The sequence below is a fragment of the Caenorhabditis remanei genome, chromosome V (genome assembly GCF_010183535.1).
Source record: "Caenorhabditis remanei strain PX506 chromosome V, whole genome shotgun sequence".
Lineage (NCBI taxonomy): Eukaryota > Metazoa > Nematoda > Chromadorea > Rhabditida > Rhabditidae > Caenorhabditis > Caenorhabditis remanei.
This window is the reverse complement of record NC_071332.1, coordinates 21,943,478-21,963,556: the sequence shown is the minus strand read 5'-3', so window position 1 is coordinate 21,963,556 and position 20,079 is coordinate 21,943,478. Positions and strand designations below refer to the sequence as shown.

Here is a 20,079-nt window from a genome sequence, read left to right as displayed (position 1 = left end):
ATAGGGACCCCTCTCCCTTCCCCACCCGATATCTTTCTACCAAAGGGGTGACCCCTCTCTCCTCCTCCATTTCCTCTTCTCGGCTTCTTTATGTCGGGGGTCGTGAAGAAGAATAGAAGAACACCCACACTTCCTTTTTATGTATGCAAATCTTCCATAATTACTACCCCCATATAAATGATCCCTCTGTCATTACACTATCTCGAAATTTTGAGATTTTCGGTTTTTTCACTGCTATCCCTTTTTTATTGCTCTCCCTGGGCGCCAAAAAAAAGAGAAAAAGAGGGCAAAAAAGAGAAGAGAAACGTAAAAAGTCTATTCTTTTGGTGGTTTTTCGGATTTGCATAAAACCTCCGTTTATCATTTTTCGAGTGGTGGAGCGTTGAAAATTCCATTAAAATATTTTTCAATTTTTGGAAGGAAGGAAGATTTATGGTGATGGTTTTAGGCGAATGGAAATTGAAATTTTTGAGATTTTGAAAGAACGTAGATTGGATTTTTCTCAAAATAGAAAAGTCTTTTCAGTGCTTCATAAGTTTTGCTCCAAACGGTTTTTTTTTCAAATTTCCAGTAAATCTGTTATCAAATCGGTATTTATTCACATTTCCTAGCATTCTGAACAGTCTTCAATCAATTTTTTCAATCCCTGCAGTCATTTAATTCATAAAATTACCAGCGATTGCTCATTTTAATCAGATTTTTCCTTAAAACCATGTTCCTTTAAAAAACTTTTTCACCTATTTTTAACGGATTCATCATTTTCTCCCATCGGTTCCCGATATCTACCTACCACCCGTCGCTTTCCTCATTATCTCCCTCAAATCTATTAATTTCATGCGTTTTTTGACGATCGTGACCTATTTTTGACTATTTTCCGCTAGTTTTTGACAGAATTTTGACTAGATTTTTAATTTTTGTAAGGTTTTTTTAACCCTTTCCCATTGTGACACCGATTCTCAATCAATTCTCTAAATTTTCAGACTACCTCCAATCAGTTCATCTCTCCATCGAAAAAAAAATGAATCGAAAATGAAGTCATCTTGGTTTCCATCTCTCCTCTTCCTGTCCATCACCGTCTCCCCAACATTATGTCGAGGTATTTTGTCCTTTTATTACTAATGAGCACTAATTAGTGATCCCCCCTCTTTGACCATAAGGTCCATGTCCATATGGTCTATGACTATATAGTTTCATAGTCAGTTGAGCATAGAAGGAGGTTTCAAGTGGAAAAATATGAAGGAGGGTCTAGGAATGAGTCAAATTGGTCCCAATGGGGTTGAGTTATGGCTTAGATATCAAAAATGTTGTAGTCGTTGTGACAATTTGAAAAAATGGGGTAAATCTGAGAGAGAAGCCGCCTAAAACTGAACTTCATTACTTCATTATCCAGAAACTCCAAAAATCTCAAATTTCACTCCTCATACTTAATCCTTCCCTAAATGCACTAAATGAGCTCTCATCATCCTCCTCATCATTGCTTTGTGTGGGAGAACTGAATGAAACAATTAGTGACCCTCAGTTTGGAGAAAAGGGAACGGATCTTTGTTTGCCTTTCCTTATAAATCTCAGCTCAGAGGAAGAAATTTTGATCCAATTGACACAAATAGGATGATAGGAGCAGGAAAGGAGAAACATTTGGGGAATTAGATTAGCCTTGGTGGGGAAGTTTCGAGTCATGGGGATTCTGATTGAAAACCTGTTTAAAAAATTATCTGTTAGGGAAAAAAGGACCAAAGAGGACTGTGAACTGCATGCCGTAAGACCTGTTATAGAGGCACCTGTTCGCTGCGCTATACCTCGGTTCCCAGAAGAAATATCTGAAAGTAGTTAACTAACAAAATATAGCGTATTATTTATAGAATATTTCATCAGTTGAAACAATTTTCAAATCTTTGAAGACAGCTGAGTTATGATGTTCCAAACTTTTGCTAGTGGGTGCACCTCTATTACTGGTTTTTAGGTTTAGGCTAGGCAGGTTAGGCACAAAAAATTCAATTAACTTTAATTCTTCCAGACTATGGCCGCGAAATGCGTGCCACTCGAATGTCGGTGGTGGACTTCTGGAAGAACGAGACGAAAGGTGATGGGTTGAATGTTCGAGTGGCGCACGGAGTGAACAGCTGGCCGGATCTCGTGGATCAGCTACATGGTAAAGCATGGGTGGCTACGCATTGAGCATTGAGAAGCAGTGATTGCGTAACTCTTTTGTCGGAAGGGTGTATCAAGGGGGGTAAGAGGGCGGAAATTAGGTTAGGTACGGTTAGAGGACGGGCTAATGAGGAAACCGTCTGGCGGCAAGTGTTTTTAGAAGAGAGATGGTAATCCGGGGTGAGCAGGGAAAAATAATTAGGTGGGGTAAGGGGATACCGAATTTGAGACAGCAGCACAGTGCCATGGGAAAATATAAAAATTTTGGCCGTTTTCAGTTGAAGTTGTCTAACTTTGAGATTGTGTCATGGTAATTCTGATTGTCACACCTAGTAGGTTTTTATTGGGTCCTACAGATCAAATGTAGAGCTTCATTTTTGAAGTTGACAACTTTTTTGTACAAACACTCCCTAGCAAGTTAAATATCGACAAAGTAATTTCTCTCTCAAATTTACCAATTTCAGTGCAAAATTGTGCGATTTTTTAGCTGTCGTCTTAAAATGACCATAACTTTTTAGAGAGTGCCTGCACTAAAAAGTTGTCAACTACAAAAATGAAATTCTATTTTTTATCTGTATAATTCATTAAAAACCTCCTGAGTGTGGCACACTCTCAAAATTAGACAATTTCAACTGAAAACGGCCAAAGACCATATATTTTTGCACTTTACTCTATATATTTTCATCTGAACTGTTTGCAGAACCCTTCCTCAACAAATCCATGATGATCGAAGGTGATGTCTTTATGCAAGCCCATCGTCGTCCACGTCATCGGGCGGTTCCAGTAATGAAGGCGGACACGAAGATTGCTGATAGGATTACTTTCAAGGAATGGCTAAGAGAAGTGGCCACTATGCATAAAGGTTGGATTTTTTCTTTTGTAAAAGTGTCCTTCTGGCTAACTTCTTCACTTCAAAGACCAAAAACCACTCTTCCAACAAAAATGTTTCCGTCTCAATTGACTAAAACTAATTGTTTCCACATTCTTCCTCCAATTACCTCCTCTCCAACCCATCAATCCTTAACAACCTATGATCAGATGATACGAAACATAATACTACTTTGGGGTCCACCGCCCTCCCGACCTACAGTAATCCATCATGTCTAACCTGTCTCAATGACAACCGGTCTTCGGAATGTTTTTGTGTACACACAAAAAAGTTTGAATTGTTGGAGGAGAGAGGGGGACCAGGGGTCAGCCACGGTTTTGCGATATTTTCAGCAAGAAATTTCAATTTTGAGCTATCTGGCGCGCCTTCGACGCGTTTTGTGAAGTTTTGAGCTGGAAATTTTTTCGAAAATCCGATTTTAACTTGACTCTTTCTGAATAAATGACATTTCTTAATTTTTCGACCGAAATATCGCGGAAATAGAAAAAATCGAAGACGCTTCAAATGCGCACCAGGAAAAGCGTAGAAAAACTATATTTTTTTTATTTTTCCCACCGAAAACTCATGATTAAAGCCTCTGGCGCACCTTTAACGCGTCTTCGATTTTTTTTTCTATTTTAGCGATATTTCGGTCAAAAATTGTAACTTATCTTGAATCCTAGAATGGGATTCTTTTCAACAGATAGTTTTCTGTCAATTTTGACCTACTTTTGACCAAGTTCCAAATCTTGAGCATCTCCCCGATACACCTGTCACGCTCTCCGCATAGATTATCGACACCCATCCGTACACATTTTATGTGTTTTTGTATGTCAACTGTCGCCAAGTCCAAAACTTTACACACCTTTTTCTAGTGTTGTTGCTCTGGTGGTGATTTATGATGAGGGGGGACCACTCGACTGGTGACAGGTGCATAAATATAGGGAAGAAAAGAAAAAGGGGATTTCAACAAATAAATTTCAGCCATCAAAATCAACTTTCGCTCCAATGAAGTCGTCCGTCCAGTGCTTCAGGACCTCTACGCTAGCCAGGCTGATCCAACATCTCCGGTACTCCAGTACCCGGTTATACTCCATGCAAATGTATTCCGGTCGCCAAGAAGTGTAGAGGTGGGTCGAACTTTTCTCATTCATGATTTCCCCTATTTTCGCCTTTTCAGATGGAAGTGGACCCATCGACTTTTGTCGAGAAGGCAAAAGACTTGTTCCCGGACGCAACTCTTTCTTTGGGATGGACCAAGCAGTCTAACTTTAGTCACCTGCACCCCAAATTCAAGAAGTTGTCTTGGCGACAGTTGTTCCATATTCTGGAGTATATTAGTCGGCTCGATCAGCCAGTTATGCTATCCGTCCGGTTGTCTGTGGCGGCTCACTCGAAAGAGCAACTCCTCTGGTTGCTCGGTATGGATCAGTCGATTAGTTTGTTGCTGTGGAGTGATGCGGATGATCATGTAACAAACTGGACTCCAATCATTGAGCTGAGAAGGTCTACTACCAAGAATCGAATTCTCTACGATTTGGACCCGAAGCACAGAAAAATCTTGCAGACTGAGTCTAACGATCCTATTGTGGTAGCCACTCGAATTTCAGAACTCTACTCAGAAATTTTTGTTTTCAGACCCCACCAACATTCTCTCTGGCAGACTGGCAAGCTGTTGAGTTCACATCTTCTGGCTCCCAATTGTCTACTGTAGTCAGATCCGAAAAGGGACCTGCATTCCTTGGAGAGCCAACCGCTCTGCTCCTCTCTAAAATTCCACCTCCAATGTTCCCTTCAGAGCAAAAAATCAGTGGGAAGGTGCACTTCCTACCAAAGAAAGGAATGGAAAATGTGGATCTAGATGAGAATAGTGGCGTGTCGATTTATCTGATGGATAAGGTGCAGGATATTGACTCGCCAAAGATTAAGAACTCATTGGAGGTATGTTTATGATTTCTGACTAAAACTTTATTCTTAAATATTTAGGTATTTATTGGATTCGATGGAAAAATAAAGATCACAAATGGAGAACTTAAGAATCTACCGTACTATGAGACAAAGTCTATTGGTCAGCTACCAGAAAGTCCTTGTTACGGATTTGAAGTCACTGATTTGGGATGGAGGGTGAAGTTAGATGCATGGACGACAGAGTGTGGAGATCAGAAGGCAAGGAAGAGAAGAACGGTGTCCATTGAGTTGGATACGCCTTTCCAGAAGTGAGTTTTTAGAAGGAATTAGGTTTTGAGACTTTGCTTGGAAAAATATATACAGTACCGTGCAAAAAGATATGTACAAACCGTTTTTTGTCATGGTAATTCTGATAGTCACATCCAGTAGGTTTTTAATGAATCATACAGATCAAGAATAGAACTCAATTTTTCTAGTTGACAACTTTTTGTACGGGCACTCCCTAAAGAGTTATGGTTATTTTAAGTCAACAGCTCAAAAATCTCACTATTTTGTACTGAAATGAGTCGATTTGAGGGAGAAATAACTTTTTCGAGATGTAACTTGCTAGAGTGCGTCCGTACAGAAAAGTTGTCAACTACAAAAATGCAGTTCCACTTTTGGTCTGTTTGATCCCATAAACATTTATTTTGTGAGACAGTTAGTATTACCATGACACACTCTCAAAGCTGGGTATTTTTAACTGAAAAAGTTAAAATAAATAAGATATCTTTTTGGCCGGTACTGTATATAGATAAATATGAAAATATAACCAACAAGCATTCTTATTTCAGAAATCGCCACCTGCGCAACGTGGTGGTCTCCAAGAAAGGAGACTCCGCGATGGACTTCCTCCTCGAAGAACTCCAACACAGTGGCTCCAACCGCCTCCTGACAACCACAGTTTTCTCCACAATCCTCCTGATGATCTACCTTTTATAATTTGACTTTTCTTGAGCTCTACGACGGGTTTTGCAATTTCATTGCATTTTACAAAATGATAATGACTCCTCTTTGATTCTTTGGTGCTATTTGATATTGCCGATTGCATTTTTCTTCTTTTTAAAAACTTTTTTCTAAGGGGAAACCCTAATAGATTCTGTGATATATAGTCATACTGTCTACTTGAGACTTTCTGTTAATCCCAGTGACTCTTTTTGAATAAATATTTTAATAAACGGACCTCATGAGACGAATGACACAAAAAAACAAGAAAATTAAAGTATTTTTTTAAAATGAATGTCCTTGAAATATCATAAGTTCTCTATTTCCTTATGACTCATGAATCGGAAATCGATTCAGACGAAAAGATGAAATTGACGAATTCTCTCAATCACATCACACAAATGATAACAAGTGTTGATTAAAAATTGATAGAAAAAGAAACAAATCAACGCCTTCTGATAGAAACTTTGATAAGAAATCGGTATTTGAAGTAGAGACTTGTTTGTTTGGTTCAGAATTTTTTTATATTTTCAATTATGAAATCGCTCTTATTTCTGTTTTTATTATGTGCTGGTGGAGCAGATGCACTATTTGGATTCGGTGGATCAAAGACAACAGTAGGACCGGTAAGTTTTTAGTTTAATTTTTTTGTGAAACACGGGTCTTTCTGTATTTTTGCACTCCAGAACTGATCATTTTCCAGAAAATCTCCCTTGGCTCAGAAATAGCCGTTCCCCACACAGATGACAATCAAGAAACCGGGGAAATCGTGATCCCATTCAATGATCCGAGTACTACGACTACAAAGAGAAACCGAGCGACCACTACTGAATTGCCTATACTGAGCGTCGGTGGAATTGGTTTAGACCGTCCTCGAGGCACTGTTGATGTCCGTGGAATGACGAGCACAATGAATCCAAGGTTTACTGCTGCGACAAAGTGGGTTTTGCTGATTTTAGTTTATTTTATTTTATTTAAAGTTCAAATCTTCAGAAGACTCCCCTCATCCGACCGTAGCTCTTCTTCTGGGTGCCCCAATCGAATCGACGCTTACACATTCGGTCCAGACTATGATTACGCATTTTTCGAGTCAACTGTTTATATATTATCCAACAATAGAATCAGGGAGCGTAAACCAATTTCCGAAGAATTCCCTGATGGTCCACATGAAGTGAACGGAGCACTTTTCGATCCAGAACGAGAGATTTTGTGGTTAATTTCCGAGAGAAGTGTGTATGGATACAAGGAGTCCTCGGGTGACTGGAAATTGCAATCAGTGTTTCCAAAAGAGTTGCCATCCTCGGTGGCGTTCACTCCGGATGCTGCAATCAGGTGGCATAATAAGCATCAGGTCTTGTTGTCGAACGGTGGAAAGTTTGCACTCTACGATGAATACTGGAACAAATCTTTGATGACAGGAAGAACCGATAGCTATTTTGAGGTAAGAACTGCATGGTTTTATCTTATTAATTTCATAACTTTTCCAGAATCTTCCCGACCGTGTCCGTGGCATCTCCATATGGAACTCACGTGGTCATGCCAACGTCTTCACGCAATCTCTTGTGTTTGAATACGATTCGGAGATGAAGAAAGTGACGGGCGATGGAGTACCACTTGGCGATTTTTGGAGATGCTAAATGAGTGGAGGAGGAGAAAAAGGATGGACTTCCGGAGTGACCGGAAATAACCATTTGTATAAAAATTTGTGTATTATGCATTTTTTTTAGCTTGAATAAATTTTTTGACTTTAAATCGATTTTAATCTTGCTTTCAATTTTGTAGCTCTATTCAGGCAAGTGGCAGTAAGCTTCTAGGGTCTCAAACTTTTTAAAAAAACCGCACCTTCTGCGCTGCTCACATCTAAGTGTTTCATGAATCGTTTAGACAGATTCAATAGCCTTACCTCAGGTATTCTCAGAAGTTTCGAAATCCTTGTTTCAACAGCCCCCCCCCCCTAAAAAAGTAGATACACGGACAAAATGTTTGATTGTCCAACTGACTCTTCCTATTTGATCTCGATGTTTTCTGGACACATCGAGATGTGATGCGTCTTCTTCCAGCAATAGTGGCACTTCTTGCTGCAAGTGCATGGGGTGTCTTCTTTGTGTGGGAGCAGACATTAGATGCAAAGGCGGCCCTTCATCAGCTTCTTCTTTCTGTCCTTATATTCTGGGACATTGAAGCAGCGATCCGACATTTGGCTTCCCTCGCAGAACACACAAGCTTGATTGAACTTGAGTGGTGTTTTCGTCAGAATCCTTGTGTGGTTCAATCATCACGATAAGACAAAGTTCACTTCCGTCTGAGTTCTAAACCAATCCTAAACGTGAGCAGTCTTCGACAAGCATCCAACTTCAGCTATGGTAAATCCCGAAGGACCCGACCCACCAGCATCTGTCAAATAACCTATCTTTACTGAACATTACCAACCTATTCTGTGAGAACTAATTCTAAAAGTGAAAAAAGTTTTTGACAAGCATCCAACTTCAGCTATGGTAAATCCCGAAGGACCCGACCCACCAGCATCTGTCAAATAACCTATCTTTACTGAACATTACCAACCTATTCTGTGAGAACTAATTCTAAAAGTGAAAAAAGTTTTTGACAAGCATCCAACTTCAGCTATGGTAAATCCCGAAGGACCCGACCCACCAGCATCTGTCAAATAACCTATCTTTACTGAACATTACCAACCTATTCTGTGAGAACTAATTCTAAAAGTGAAAAAAGTTTTTGACAAGCATCCAACTTCAGCTATGGTAAATCCCGAAGGACCCGACCCACCAGCATCTGTCAAATAACCTATCTTTACTGAACATTACCAACCTATTCAGTGAGAACTAATTCTAAAAGTGAAAAAAGTTTTCGACAAGCATCCAACTTCAGCTATGGTAAATCCCGAAGGACCCGACCCACCAGCATCTGTCAAATAACCTATCTTTACTGAACATTACCAACCTATTCTGTGAGAACTAATTCTAAAAGTGAAAAAAGTTTTTGACAAGCATCCAACTTCAGCTATGGTAAATCCCGAAGGACCCGACCCACCAGCATCTGTCAAATAACCTATCTTTACTGAACATTACCAACCTATTCTGTGAGAACTAATTCTAAAAGTGAAAAAAGTTTTTGACAAGCATCCAACTTCAGCTATGGTAAATCCCGAAGGACCCGACCCACCAGCATCTGTCAAATAACCTATCTTTACTGAACATTACCAACCTATTCAGTGAGAACTAATTCTAAAAGTGAAAAAAGTTTTCGACAAGCATCCAACTTCAGCTATGGTAAATCCCGAAGGACCCGACTCACCAGCATCTGTCAAATAACCTATCTTTACTGAACATTACCAACCTATTCTGTGAGAACTAATTCTAAAAGTGAAAAAAGTTTTCGACAAGCATCCAACTTCAGCTATGGTAAATCCCGAAGGACCCGACCCACCAGCATCTGTCAAATAACCTATCTTTACTGAACATTACCAACCTATTCTGTGAGAACTAATTCTAAAAGTGAAAAAAGTTTTCGACAAACATCCAACTTCAGCTATGGTAAATCCCGAAGGACCCGACCCACCAGCATCCGCCATATAACCTATCTTTACTGAACATTACCAACCTATTCAGTGAGAACTAATTCTAAAAGTGAAAAAAGTTTTCGACAAGCATCCAACTTCAGCTATGGTAAATCCCGAAGGACCCGACCCACCAGCATCTGTCAAATAACCTATCTTTACTGAACATTACCAACCTATTCTGTGAGAACTAATTCTAAAAGTGAAAAAAGTTTTCGACAAGCATCCAACTTCAGCTATGGTAAATCCCGAAGGACCCGACCCACCAGCATCTGTCAAATAACCTATCTTTACTGAACATTACCAACCTATTCAGTGAGAACTAATTCTAAAAGTGAAAAAAGTTTTCGACAAGCATCCAACTTCAGCTATGGTAAATCCCGAAGGACCCGACCCACCAGCATCCGCCAAATAACCTATCTTTACTGAACATTACCAACCTATTCAGTGAGAACTAATTCTAAAAGTGAAAAAAGTTTTTGACAAACATCCAACTTCAGCTATGGTAAATCCCGAAGGACCCGACCCACCAGCATCCGTCAAATAACCTATCTTTACTGAACATTACCAACCTATTCAGTGAGAACTAATTCTAAAAGTGAAAAAAGTTTTCGACAAGCATCCAACTTCAGCTATGGTAAATCCCGAAGGACCCGACCCACCAGCATCTGTCAAATAACCTATCTTTACTGAACATTACCAACCTATTCAGTGAGAACTAATTCTAAAAGTGAAAAAAGTTTTCGACAAGCATCCAACTTCAGCTATGGTAAATCCCGAAGGACCCGACCCACCAGCATCCGCCAAATAACCTATCTTTACTGAACATTACCAACCTATTCAATGAGAACTAATTCTAAAAGTGAAAAAAGTTTTCGACAAGCATCCAACTTCAGCTATGGTAAATCCCGAAGGACCCGACCCACCAGCATCTGTCAAATAACCTATCTTTACTGAACATTACCAACCTATTCAGTGAGAACTAATTCTAAAAGTGAAAAAAGTTTTCGACAAGCATCCAACTTCAGCTATGGTAAATCCCGAAGGACCCGACCCACCAGCATCCGCCAAATAACCTATCTTTACTGAACATTACCAACCTATTCAATGAGAACTAATTCTAAAAGTGAAAAAAGTTTTCGACAAGCATCCAACTTCAGCTATGGTAAATCCCGAAGGACCCGACCCACCAGCATCCGCCAAATAACCTATCTTTACTGAACATTACCAACCTATTCAGTGAGAACTAATTCTAAAAGTGAAAAAAGTTTTTGACAAACATCCAACTTCAGCTATGGTAAATCCCGAAGGACCCGACCCACCAGCATCTGTCAAATAACCTATCTTTACTGAACATTACCAACCTATTCAGTGAGAACTAATTCTAAAAGTGAAAAAAGTTTTTGACAAACATCCAACTTCAGCTATGGTAAATCCCGAAGGACCCGACCCACCAGCATCCGTCAAATAACCTATCTTTACTGAACATTACCAACCTATTCAGTGAGAACTAATTCTAAAAGTGAAAAAAGTTTTCGACAAGCATCCAACTTCAGCTATGGTAAATCCCGAAGGACCCGACCCACCAGCATCCGCCAAATAACCTATCTTTACTGAACATTACCAACCTATTCAATGAGAACTAATTCTAAAAGTGAAAAAAGTTTTCGACGAGCATCCAACTTCAGCTATGGTAAATCCCGAAGGACCCGACCCACCAGCATCCGCCATATAACCTATCTTTACTGAACATTACCAACCTATTCAGTGAGAACTAATTCTAAAAGTGAAAAAAGTTTTTGACAAACATCCAACTTCAGCTATGGTAAATCCCGAAGGACCCGACCCACCAGCATCCGCCAAATAACCTATCTTTACTGAACATTACCAACCTATTCAATGAGAACTAATTCTAAAAGTGAAAAAAGTTTTCGACGAGCATCCAACTTCAGCTATGGTAAATCCCGAAGGACCCGACCCACCAGCATCCGCCAAATAACCTATCTTTACTGAACATTACCAACCTATTCAATGAGAACTAATTCGAAAAGTGAAAAAAGTTTTTGACAAACATCCAACTTCAGCTATGGTAAATCCCGAAGGACCCGACCCACCAGCATCTGTCAAATAACCTATCTTTACTGAACATTACCAACCTATTCAGTGAGAACTAATTCTAAAAGTGAAAAAAGTTTTCGACAAGCATCCAACTTCAGCTATGGTAAATCCCGAAGGACCCGACCCACCAGCATCTGTCAAATAACCTATCTTTACTGAACATTACCAACCTATTCAGTGAGAACTAATTCGAAAAGTAAAAAAAGTTTTTGACAAGCATCCAACTTCAGCTATGGTAAATCCCGAAGGACCCGACCCACCAGCATCTGTCAAATAACCTATCTTTACTGAACATTACCAACCTATTCAGTGAGAACTAATTCGAAAAGTAAAAAAAGTTTTTGACAAGCATCCAACTTCAGCTATGGTAAATCCCGAAGGACCCGACCCACCAGCATCTGTCAAATAACCTATCTTTACTGAACATTACCAACCTACACTGTGAGAACTAATTCTAAAAGTGAAAAAAGTTTTTGACAAGCATCCAACTTCAGCTATGGTAAATCCCAAAGGACCCGACCCACCAGCATCCGCCAAATAACCTATCTTTACTGAACATTACCAACCTATTCAGTGAGAACTAATTCTAAAAGTGAAAAAAGTTTTCGACAAGCATCCAACTTCAGCTATGGTAAATCCCGAAGGACCCGACCCACCAGCATCTGTCAAATAACCTATCTTTACTGAACATTACCAACCTATTCAGTGAGAACTAATTCGAAAAGTAAAAAAAGTTTTCGACAAGCATCCAACTTCAGCTATGGTAAATCCCAAAGGACCCGACCCACCAGCATCCGCCATATAACCTATCTTTACTGAACATTACCAACCTATTCAGTGAGAACTAATTCGAAAAGTGAAAAAAGTTTTTGACAAGCATCCAACTTCAGCTATGGTAAATCCCGAAGGACCCGACCCACCAGCATCTGTCAAATAACCTATCTTTACTGAACATTAACAACCTATTCTGTGAGAACTAATTCTAAAAGTGAAAAAAGTTTTTGACAAGCATCCAACTTCAGCTATGGTAAATCCCAAAGGACCCGACCCACCAGCATCTGTCAAATAACCTATCTTTACTGAACATTACCAACCTATTCAGTGAGAACTAATTCGAAAAGTGAAAAAAGTTTTTGACAAGCATTCAATAGTGAATCCCGAACGAGCCAACTCACCGCTTTCCGCTTTGCGAACCACATCTCGCAATCGACCACTCCTCCTCCTTCACGACCGTTGGTATCATCTCGATCCGCTTCAATTCACGACTGAAAAAGAAAACACTAATTTGTAAACTTAGTGAGCAAATAGGGAATATAAGCGCAAGATGAATCATGGTTATAGGGATATTTCAAAGATGAGCAAAAAAGAGAAAATAGATGAGTCACCATCCAGTACGGAGAGATAGTGGACAACTGATGTGAGCCAAGAAAATCAATAAGACTGGGGGACAGTGAGAGGGGTCTAGAAAGAAAACCGCCATCTGTTGGTCTAATATGGAACAACATAAAATTGATTTACGGTGGAGATAAGTGAGCAGGTGGTTTGTGTTGACAGGAATGTGACAATAGGAAAGTGTCTATCTAGGTCATCTTGTCTTAAAAAAGGGCATGGGAAATAGTGGACTGCTCTGTTGCGGGAGAGTTGAGGGGCAACGGACTGTGTTTTCGACAAGCATTCAATAGTATATCCCGAACGAACCAACTCATCGCTTTCCGCTTTGCTTTCCGAGCCGCATCTCGCAATCGACCATTCCTCATCCTTCACGACGGTTGGTTTCCTCTCGATCCGCTTCACTTTACGACTGAAAAAGAAAACACTAATTTGTAAAAGCCACTACCAGAAAGTTGTCAACTACAAAAAAGGAGCGCGATGGTTAAGTGATACATGTATAAATTTTCCAGCCGCTAGGACAAAATTGAAGTTTTAGAAACTTAGATACCCCGAAACCTCACAGAATCCCTCTTAACTTCCCCCAGCCTTTTCCTTAAAACCGTGCGGTTCCAGACATCTCGGCCGTATCTATCTAGACCAATGAAGATCAAGTGTACTTTTCGGGCGGTAACAATTTTACAACCTTATCTTCTCCCCTTTTCCCCGATAAACACAAAAATTCCATTGGTTTTGGTTGTATCTGTGTTCCAAATAAAACCTACTGATTGTTTGACAAGATAACCGTCTTCACCCCTCTTTTTTCCTTCAACCCCTTCCCGTCAAATCAACTGGGTCATCCTTGGAGTAGAAGGAATTTCGTTTTTCGGATTCATCTAATGTCCAAACACAGACAACTTTTGCGTCTTGCCTCCTGACAGAGAGAGAGAGACAAGACATAAGACAGTTTTCGTTTCGGGAAAAGAAGAAGTAGGAAAATGAGATGAAAATGAAGGGGAAAAGACAAAAAGTCCTTCACCTACTGACACCGAATTGTTGTGTCATTCTTTTATTCGAAATATATGAAGAAAGTGAGATATTTTCGAGGAGACGCAGATGATTTCGAAGGGCAATTTTTGAATGAGTCAGACCAGACACTGTCTGGATAATAATCCAGTTAGGATTAGAAAACTGGGAGATTTCGTAAAATTTCATTTTGCCATAAGATTTGTCATGATCATGATAGTTTGCCTTTTTTAAGTGCTAGTATGAGAATCAACACATTTTTCAGACTATTAATATTTTCACCGATGATCAAATTTGAAATTGTCTAGATTATAAGTTAACTGCGGCAAAGAGAAAACTAAAAAACTAAAATAGGAGAGTACCAAAACCTCACCACGGTATCACATGCTATTTTATCTCTTTAGAAATTCGGACCACACAATCTTAATAATAGATTTTTTCATGATCTCAGCTTGTTAGATGTAAAGCTCATAAAATAAAATTGTCAACTATAAAACAAAAAATCAAGACATATTTAACTGAAATCACAAAAATCTTAAACTGTCAGTGAATCTATGGCATCCGTGAGTTATAAATTATGAAAACTGGTGCAAACGTTTAAAAATTATTTCGAGTCTTGAAGTAATTTATAATTGAATATTCAGAAAAAGGTCAATTAAAAACCATCCAAAAATGTTTTGATTATAATTCTGGATGTTTCGAAACAGGGCCCGTAGGAATCAAAAATTGCAGTAGCATAGCTTTCAACAAACACCATATCTTTTTACATTCTCGCTCAATTCAAAAATATTCCATTTTTAATCCCCGCCACTCCTCCTTCCCTCTCCTTCAAGCTAACAACATAAAACAAGGGAGGTCTGCGGAGGGAATGGATAATTATAATTCAATCAACTGACCCGAAGGCAGTTTTTTATCCATTCCTCCATTCTTAATTGTTGCCAAGAGTAGTAGGACCACCCTTATCACATTAGCATCTTCTCTCCCTCGAGATGCTTCTCTTATCCAGAAGAATTTGAAAGTTGTATGACCTGCTTTGAGGAGTAGGGAGGCTAAAGCTAAATGAGCCAAATCCTTCTCCCTCCGCTTGGATCGTGTCGCTCGTTTTATGACACCTCAATGTGTCTTCTTCTTCTATGGAGAAACCGGAACAATTTCATGGTTGTTTTCTTTTCTCGGAGGTGTGAAACACACTTTCGATTGACCATCCACTTTTTAGGCGGTCCCTTTTTCATTCTAACACTTTCTCATCAAATAGCTGAAGCCATGAAATATGAACGAAAAAAGTTTATGGCTTATCTCGGGAATCCTTTATGACGGTTTTGGAATGAATTGGCAAAATTGTTTGGATTGAAGAATTGAGAGGGGGAGATGGGTTGTATAGTTATGGAAGAGAGAGGGGGGATGGCAAAGTGGCTTGGGAGAGAGGGAATTGAATGAATCGTTCCGGTAAATCGGCGGAGAAAGGCTATTTCGGGAAAAACTTGGCATTTCGTGAATTTGTGGCAAGTGGTTTGCTAGCTGAACGATACTATAGAGTTTAGGTTACTGTAGATTGCAGAACTTTGTAAATTCCTAGATGACTATGCATGCTTAGGATTGTCCAAATGTCTGCTCAGATATCAGAAATAGCAAAATTTAAGGCGGCTCGCTCTCATAGCCAGGACTGAAAGTCTGATTCAGGGTCTAAGCGTCCGGATGTCCGGTTTCTTACGTTCTGAGGCACATTGGTTTCAAGTAACGAGTATTCCTTGAATATCAGCTCGTCTGTCCGTCAGGTCGAGAGGTAATATTTGATCTGTCAAACTCTCGAAAGTTTACAATTTTCTTGTTAAATACTTTAGATTTCCACTATCGCTCCTTTTGGAACCACCAACTACCAAAATGTTAACCCTATTCTGACCTCCAAAACCCAACTATCCTCATTATCACCCACTCAAACAGTTTATCATCATCCTTCACAAAAATTGGAAACCCAAACATGATCTAGTTTCATTTCGCCCATCCATTTTTCATAGTCCGAATGAATGACCCCATCAACCTTGCGCAACACAGACTGCACTCTCTTCCTTCCTTCTCGTTTTCACTACCCCCATCAGGAATTTCTTATCCCTTCTCGCTCTCTGCCTGTATCCTTTCGATTTGGTACTAGTGACACGGATCGGTCACCACACCACACCATATCTCTTTACCCGATCCTTTTGAGAGAGGGTTGGCCTAAATTGGAAGGGACATGATGTCCTCCTTTTTTCGCTTTCCTTCTTTTCTTCCTTCACTCGTTTTTCTTCACTTCTTTAGATATCTTTTCACTTCTTGTGGATTTTCGTCTTCGTTTGCTATCAGTTGTTGCTGGTTGGCCCAGCCCCCTCCCTGGTACTGACACGCTCCGTATCTTTTGGGATTCGATGATGACCTCCTATCATTGCGGCCCCCTCTTCATTTATTTTCATTTTCATTCGCGATCTTTTTGATTATTTTAGAATTGAGTAGTGATGGCTGACCTTTTCCACTGTGATATGGGGTCCTGCATTTGTAATTTATCAGGCGTTCATCTTGAGCTTATCTCATATTGTTTTATGTATTGAATATATTCTGATGATCCTTCGATATTGTCGAAACCTGAAATTTTACACCTCAGGCTTTCAAACCTAGGCCTAGACTAACTTTTTAATGTTACCTGATAGTTTTAATCAAATACTGTAATTACCTACCTCGATTTCTTAATTTCCTATGATCCCGTTCTGAAACTTAAAAAAAAAGTTTGCTCCCAATAATATCTTTTTAAAAAATCATTTTCGACCTCAAGACCTAATTATCCACTTAAACTTAATTTTGATAGTTTTTATTACCTGAAAAAACGTAAAAGCAGACATTTCTTATTCCGTGTTTCCATAAACGTGGACATCCGGACAAACAGACACAAAGACATTTCAATGTACGAAAAATATCGTTAGCCAACAATCATTGAGCTACCTGTCAATATTACAATATGAAAAAGTAAGTATTTATAAAATTATAATAATTATCACATTTTACTATGATAGCAAAACATTTCCTTATGCCTCTACGTCTCCATTCCTTATACCCTAACCTATCCCCCTCCACAAAAAAACCGTCAAACCCGTCCAGGATCTCCTTGACCACTACTATCCCGACTAGCTAACTACTTGCCACTTCTTTCTTTCTAAAATACCAGCGAAAGTTATTATTATTCTACACTCCCCCTCTCTTCCATAGAAATCCGTTAACTTTCGCGCCTCGCCTCGCTTATTACACAAATGTAATATGTCTCCTCTTGTCTTCTTCCCTCGTTCATACAACAATATGTCTCGAAAAGGAAGGCGAAGACGATAAATTACAATAACCTAGATATTTTGTCAAAGATTCCAGAGAAAAGATAACCTACTCTCGTCTGTGTGTTAGGATTCCACGGGGAGTAACTGTTGTCCAAGGTCGGATACTTTTGGAGAGATGCATATCTTTCTCTTATCCCGACCGTACATTCCGGCCATCCCGATGACCGGGAATCTTCTTTTCGCGCCATTATTATTATTAGTAGTTGTGTTGTTCGTATTGTTCATTTCGACGCTTTTGATTTCGAAAAGATTTTTGAAATTCCTGGAATTTAGTAGTTTTGAGTGTGAGATTTTGTGAATTTTGTGAAAAAATGTGAATTTTGTTGTTATGAGCAAAACTATCAGGTTTACAGTAATCCGTTATTCGTTCTTAGCGAAAACTGGATATTTACCATTCGTAGAAAAATTTCAGTCTCACAATCGAATTACAGTTTTTGTCTTTAAAGAATGTATTGGGATTCTGTAATAGTTTTTTAGAAACATATTTGACTTTTGCATTTTCGAGCTTGAATAATGGTTATTCAAATAGTATTTTTCAAACTCGCCACTATATTACGCCCTGCCCTATGTTACGTTCTTTGATTTAAGATAATCTGGCTCTCAATTTTTGTAGTTTAGCTTTTTTCGTCATTCTAGAAAGTTACAACTTCATAGTCTGATCTGTTTGCTAAAGATGTTACGTTTTACGACGTTTTGTGCGTTCAGAGAGGGCTCAAAGTAGTAAACTACAAAAATAGGAATCTAGAGTCCAAAATCTTTAATTTTAAAACAAAACTTTAAAGTTAACCTAGCTTGACATAGACCGAAACGGCTAAACTTAATTCTCAAAGTTTAAAATTTTCATCTTGACAGTATACCTTGCTATTCGAAAGGACCAAAATTTAGAATATTTTCCGTCTAAACCTATGTTAGCCCTCATATAGCTATCATTATCCCCCTCAATTCCCGCGATCGCTTTATCTCTCCCCTAAAAACTAGCAGTGTCCATCCAATCACCTCCCCTTCACAAATCCACCAATTAACTATACATCTCATCATTTCGGCTTCATCATCATCATCATCCGTTTTTCCAATCCCACCCATCATCATCATCGCCCCCCCCCCCCTCCTACTTCTCCGCCACAATCCCCAAGATTCCCGAAGACGTGCCCAGCCCAGTAGAACGATGAAAAACTTGCTAGATGTGAATCATCTCTCCGTAGTGGTGGTGTGCTTATAAAGTTCACAACAAAAGCCACATTCCGATAGATGGAAGAGGAGAGAGAAGGATACTCCCCCCATCTCACTTTCACACTTTATTTACTCGGCCTACTTTCACTGCGGGGAGATGACCTCATGTCTCCTCTCAAAAGAAACATTCACGCTTCTTAGTAGTAGTTTTCCGGGAGACTGTGTCCAATGTGTCCTACTTGGACACGCTCACTCAATTGCTTACATCTTACTTTTTCCTCTTTTCTGTAATCTGTAATCGGACTTCTTATCAATATATCATTTCAGGCACGAACCTACACGACAAGCAATGCGCCTGTGCGTATTGCTCCTAGCTGCCTTAGTGGTGGCCACAGGTAATCAATTTTCAGCACTTTTTGGCATCTATAATAATTTTACACTTTAGAAGCCGTCGATCCGTGCAAACGACAACCATTCCGCGGGCGGTGCCCATCACAAAACGGGGAGACACCGAAGAGATCACAATTTGTGCTGAGATACTATTTGAGGAACGGAGAATGTGTCAGTTATCCATATGGACACTGCGCCACGGACCCATCTGAACCAAACCTCTACCGGTATAAGGAAGAGTGTGAGGACGCTTGCATCAGTAACGCCCCAGCTAACTTGGGAGTGCCAAAGAGCACAACCGAGGACTATCAAAAGGTAAGTCGTCTCCCACTATCTCACAAGCATGATCTTGCATGAATATTCTCACTGGTTTGACTGTTTCGCTCACTAATAACCTGTTCAGGAAATCTTGGCGAAGGAAGTCAAGAGAGTCGAGTTTTATGCCACCAGCACGTTGAACTATGGTCCACCTGGTACTAAGCAGACACCACCAGAGACCCCACCGAATGTCTACACTCTCCCAGTTACCACAACCACTTCAGAGACCACTACTAGCACTTACACCTACCCAACAACTACTATTAGAACCACTGAGACTCCTACCACCACTCAGACCACTACTACAGAAGATCCTCAACCATTTGAATTCCATGAGGAGGGAAACCGAGCTACCGAGCCAGCGGAGCAAGTTGATGAGCAACCATTTAACTTCAATGAGCACGATTTGGGCACCAACCAACAACCAATAACCACTTCTACCACAGCTCAATCAGAGACCACAACTACCACTGTACAGGTTACAACCACAACTGAGGCAGCTACCACCACTACCGAGGAACCCACCACCACCACTACAGAGGAGCCAACAACGGCGACTGAGGAAGCCACCACCACCACTGAAGAAGTCACCACAACTACTCAGGAGCCAACGACGACTACCGAAGAGGTCACCACCACCCGCATGTCATCAACCACTTCCACCACCACTCAAGCTCCAACAACAACTTCCACTACAACTCAACGTCGTCAGACCACCACTGAATCTACCACCACCGCTACAACAACCGAGGAGTCTGTGCCAACGACCCGCGCGCCACGTACCGAATGTGAGCGTCGTCGTTCTTCTGCATCGACGTCTTCAATTCGTGGAGGATTTGTGCCAGTGTGCACAT

At 40.0% G+C, this 20,079-nt stretch overlaps 3 protein-coding genes across 3 annotated transcripts; 2 read left to right on the top strand and 1 right to left on the bottom strand.

The window, feature by feature from the left end:
* Positions 1–2,028: 2,028 nt before the first annotated feature.
* Positions 2,029–5,905, top strand: GCK72_021928 (uncharacterized protein; the record flags this gene model as incomplete). Its single annotated transcript, XM_003105190.2, has 7 exons — positions 2,029–2,149; positions 2,849–3,010; positions 4,001–4,146; positions 4,197–4,607; positions 4,655–4,957; positions 5,003–5,232; positions 5,758–5,905. The coding sequence occupies 7 exons, from the start codon at positions 2,029–2,031 to the stop codon at positions 5,903–5,905; spliced, it is 1,521 nt and encodes a 506-aa protein (XP_003105238.2).
* Positions 5,906–6,444: 539 nt separating this feature from the next.
* Positions 6,445–7,545, top strand: GCK72_021927 (uncharacterized protein; the record flags this gene model as incomplete). Its single annotated transcript, XM_053734576.1, has 4 exons — positions 6,445–6,534; positions 6,612–6,847; positions 6,902–7,349; positions 7,396–7,545. 4 exons carry the CDS (start codon positions 6,445–6,447, stop codon positions 7,543–7,545), a joined length of 924 nt encoding a protein of 307 aa, XP_053583489.1.
* A 9,865-nt stretch (positions 7,546–17,410) lies between these two features.
* On the bottom strand, positions 17,411–20,079 carry GCK72_021926 (uncharacterized protein; the record flags this gene model as incomplete). Its single annotated transcript, XM_053734575.1, has 2 exons — positions 17,411–17,609; positions 20,009–20,079. 2 exons carry the CDS (start codon positions 20,077–20,079, stop codon positions 17,411–17,413), a joined length of 270 nt encoding a protein of 89 aa, XP_053583488.1.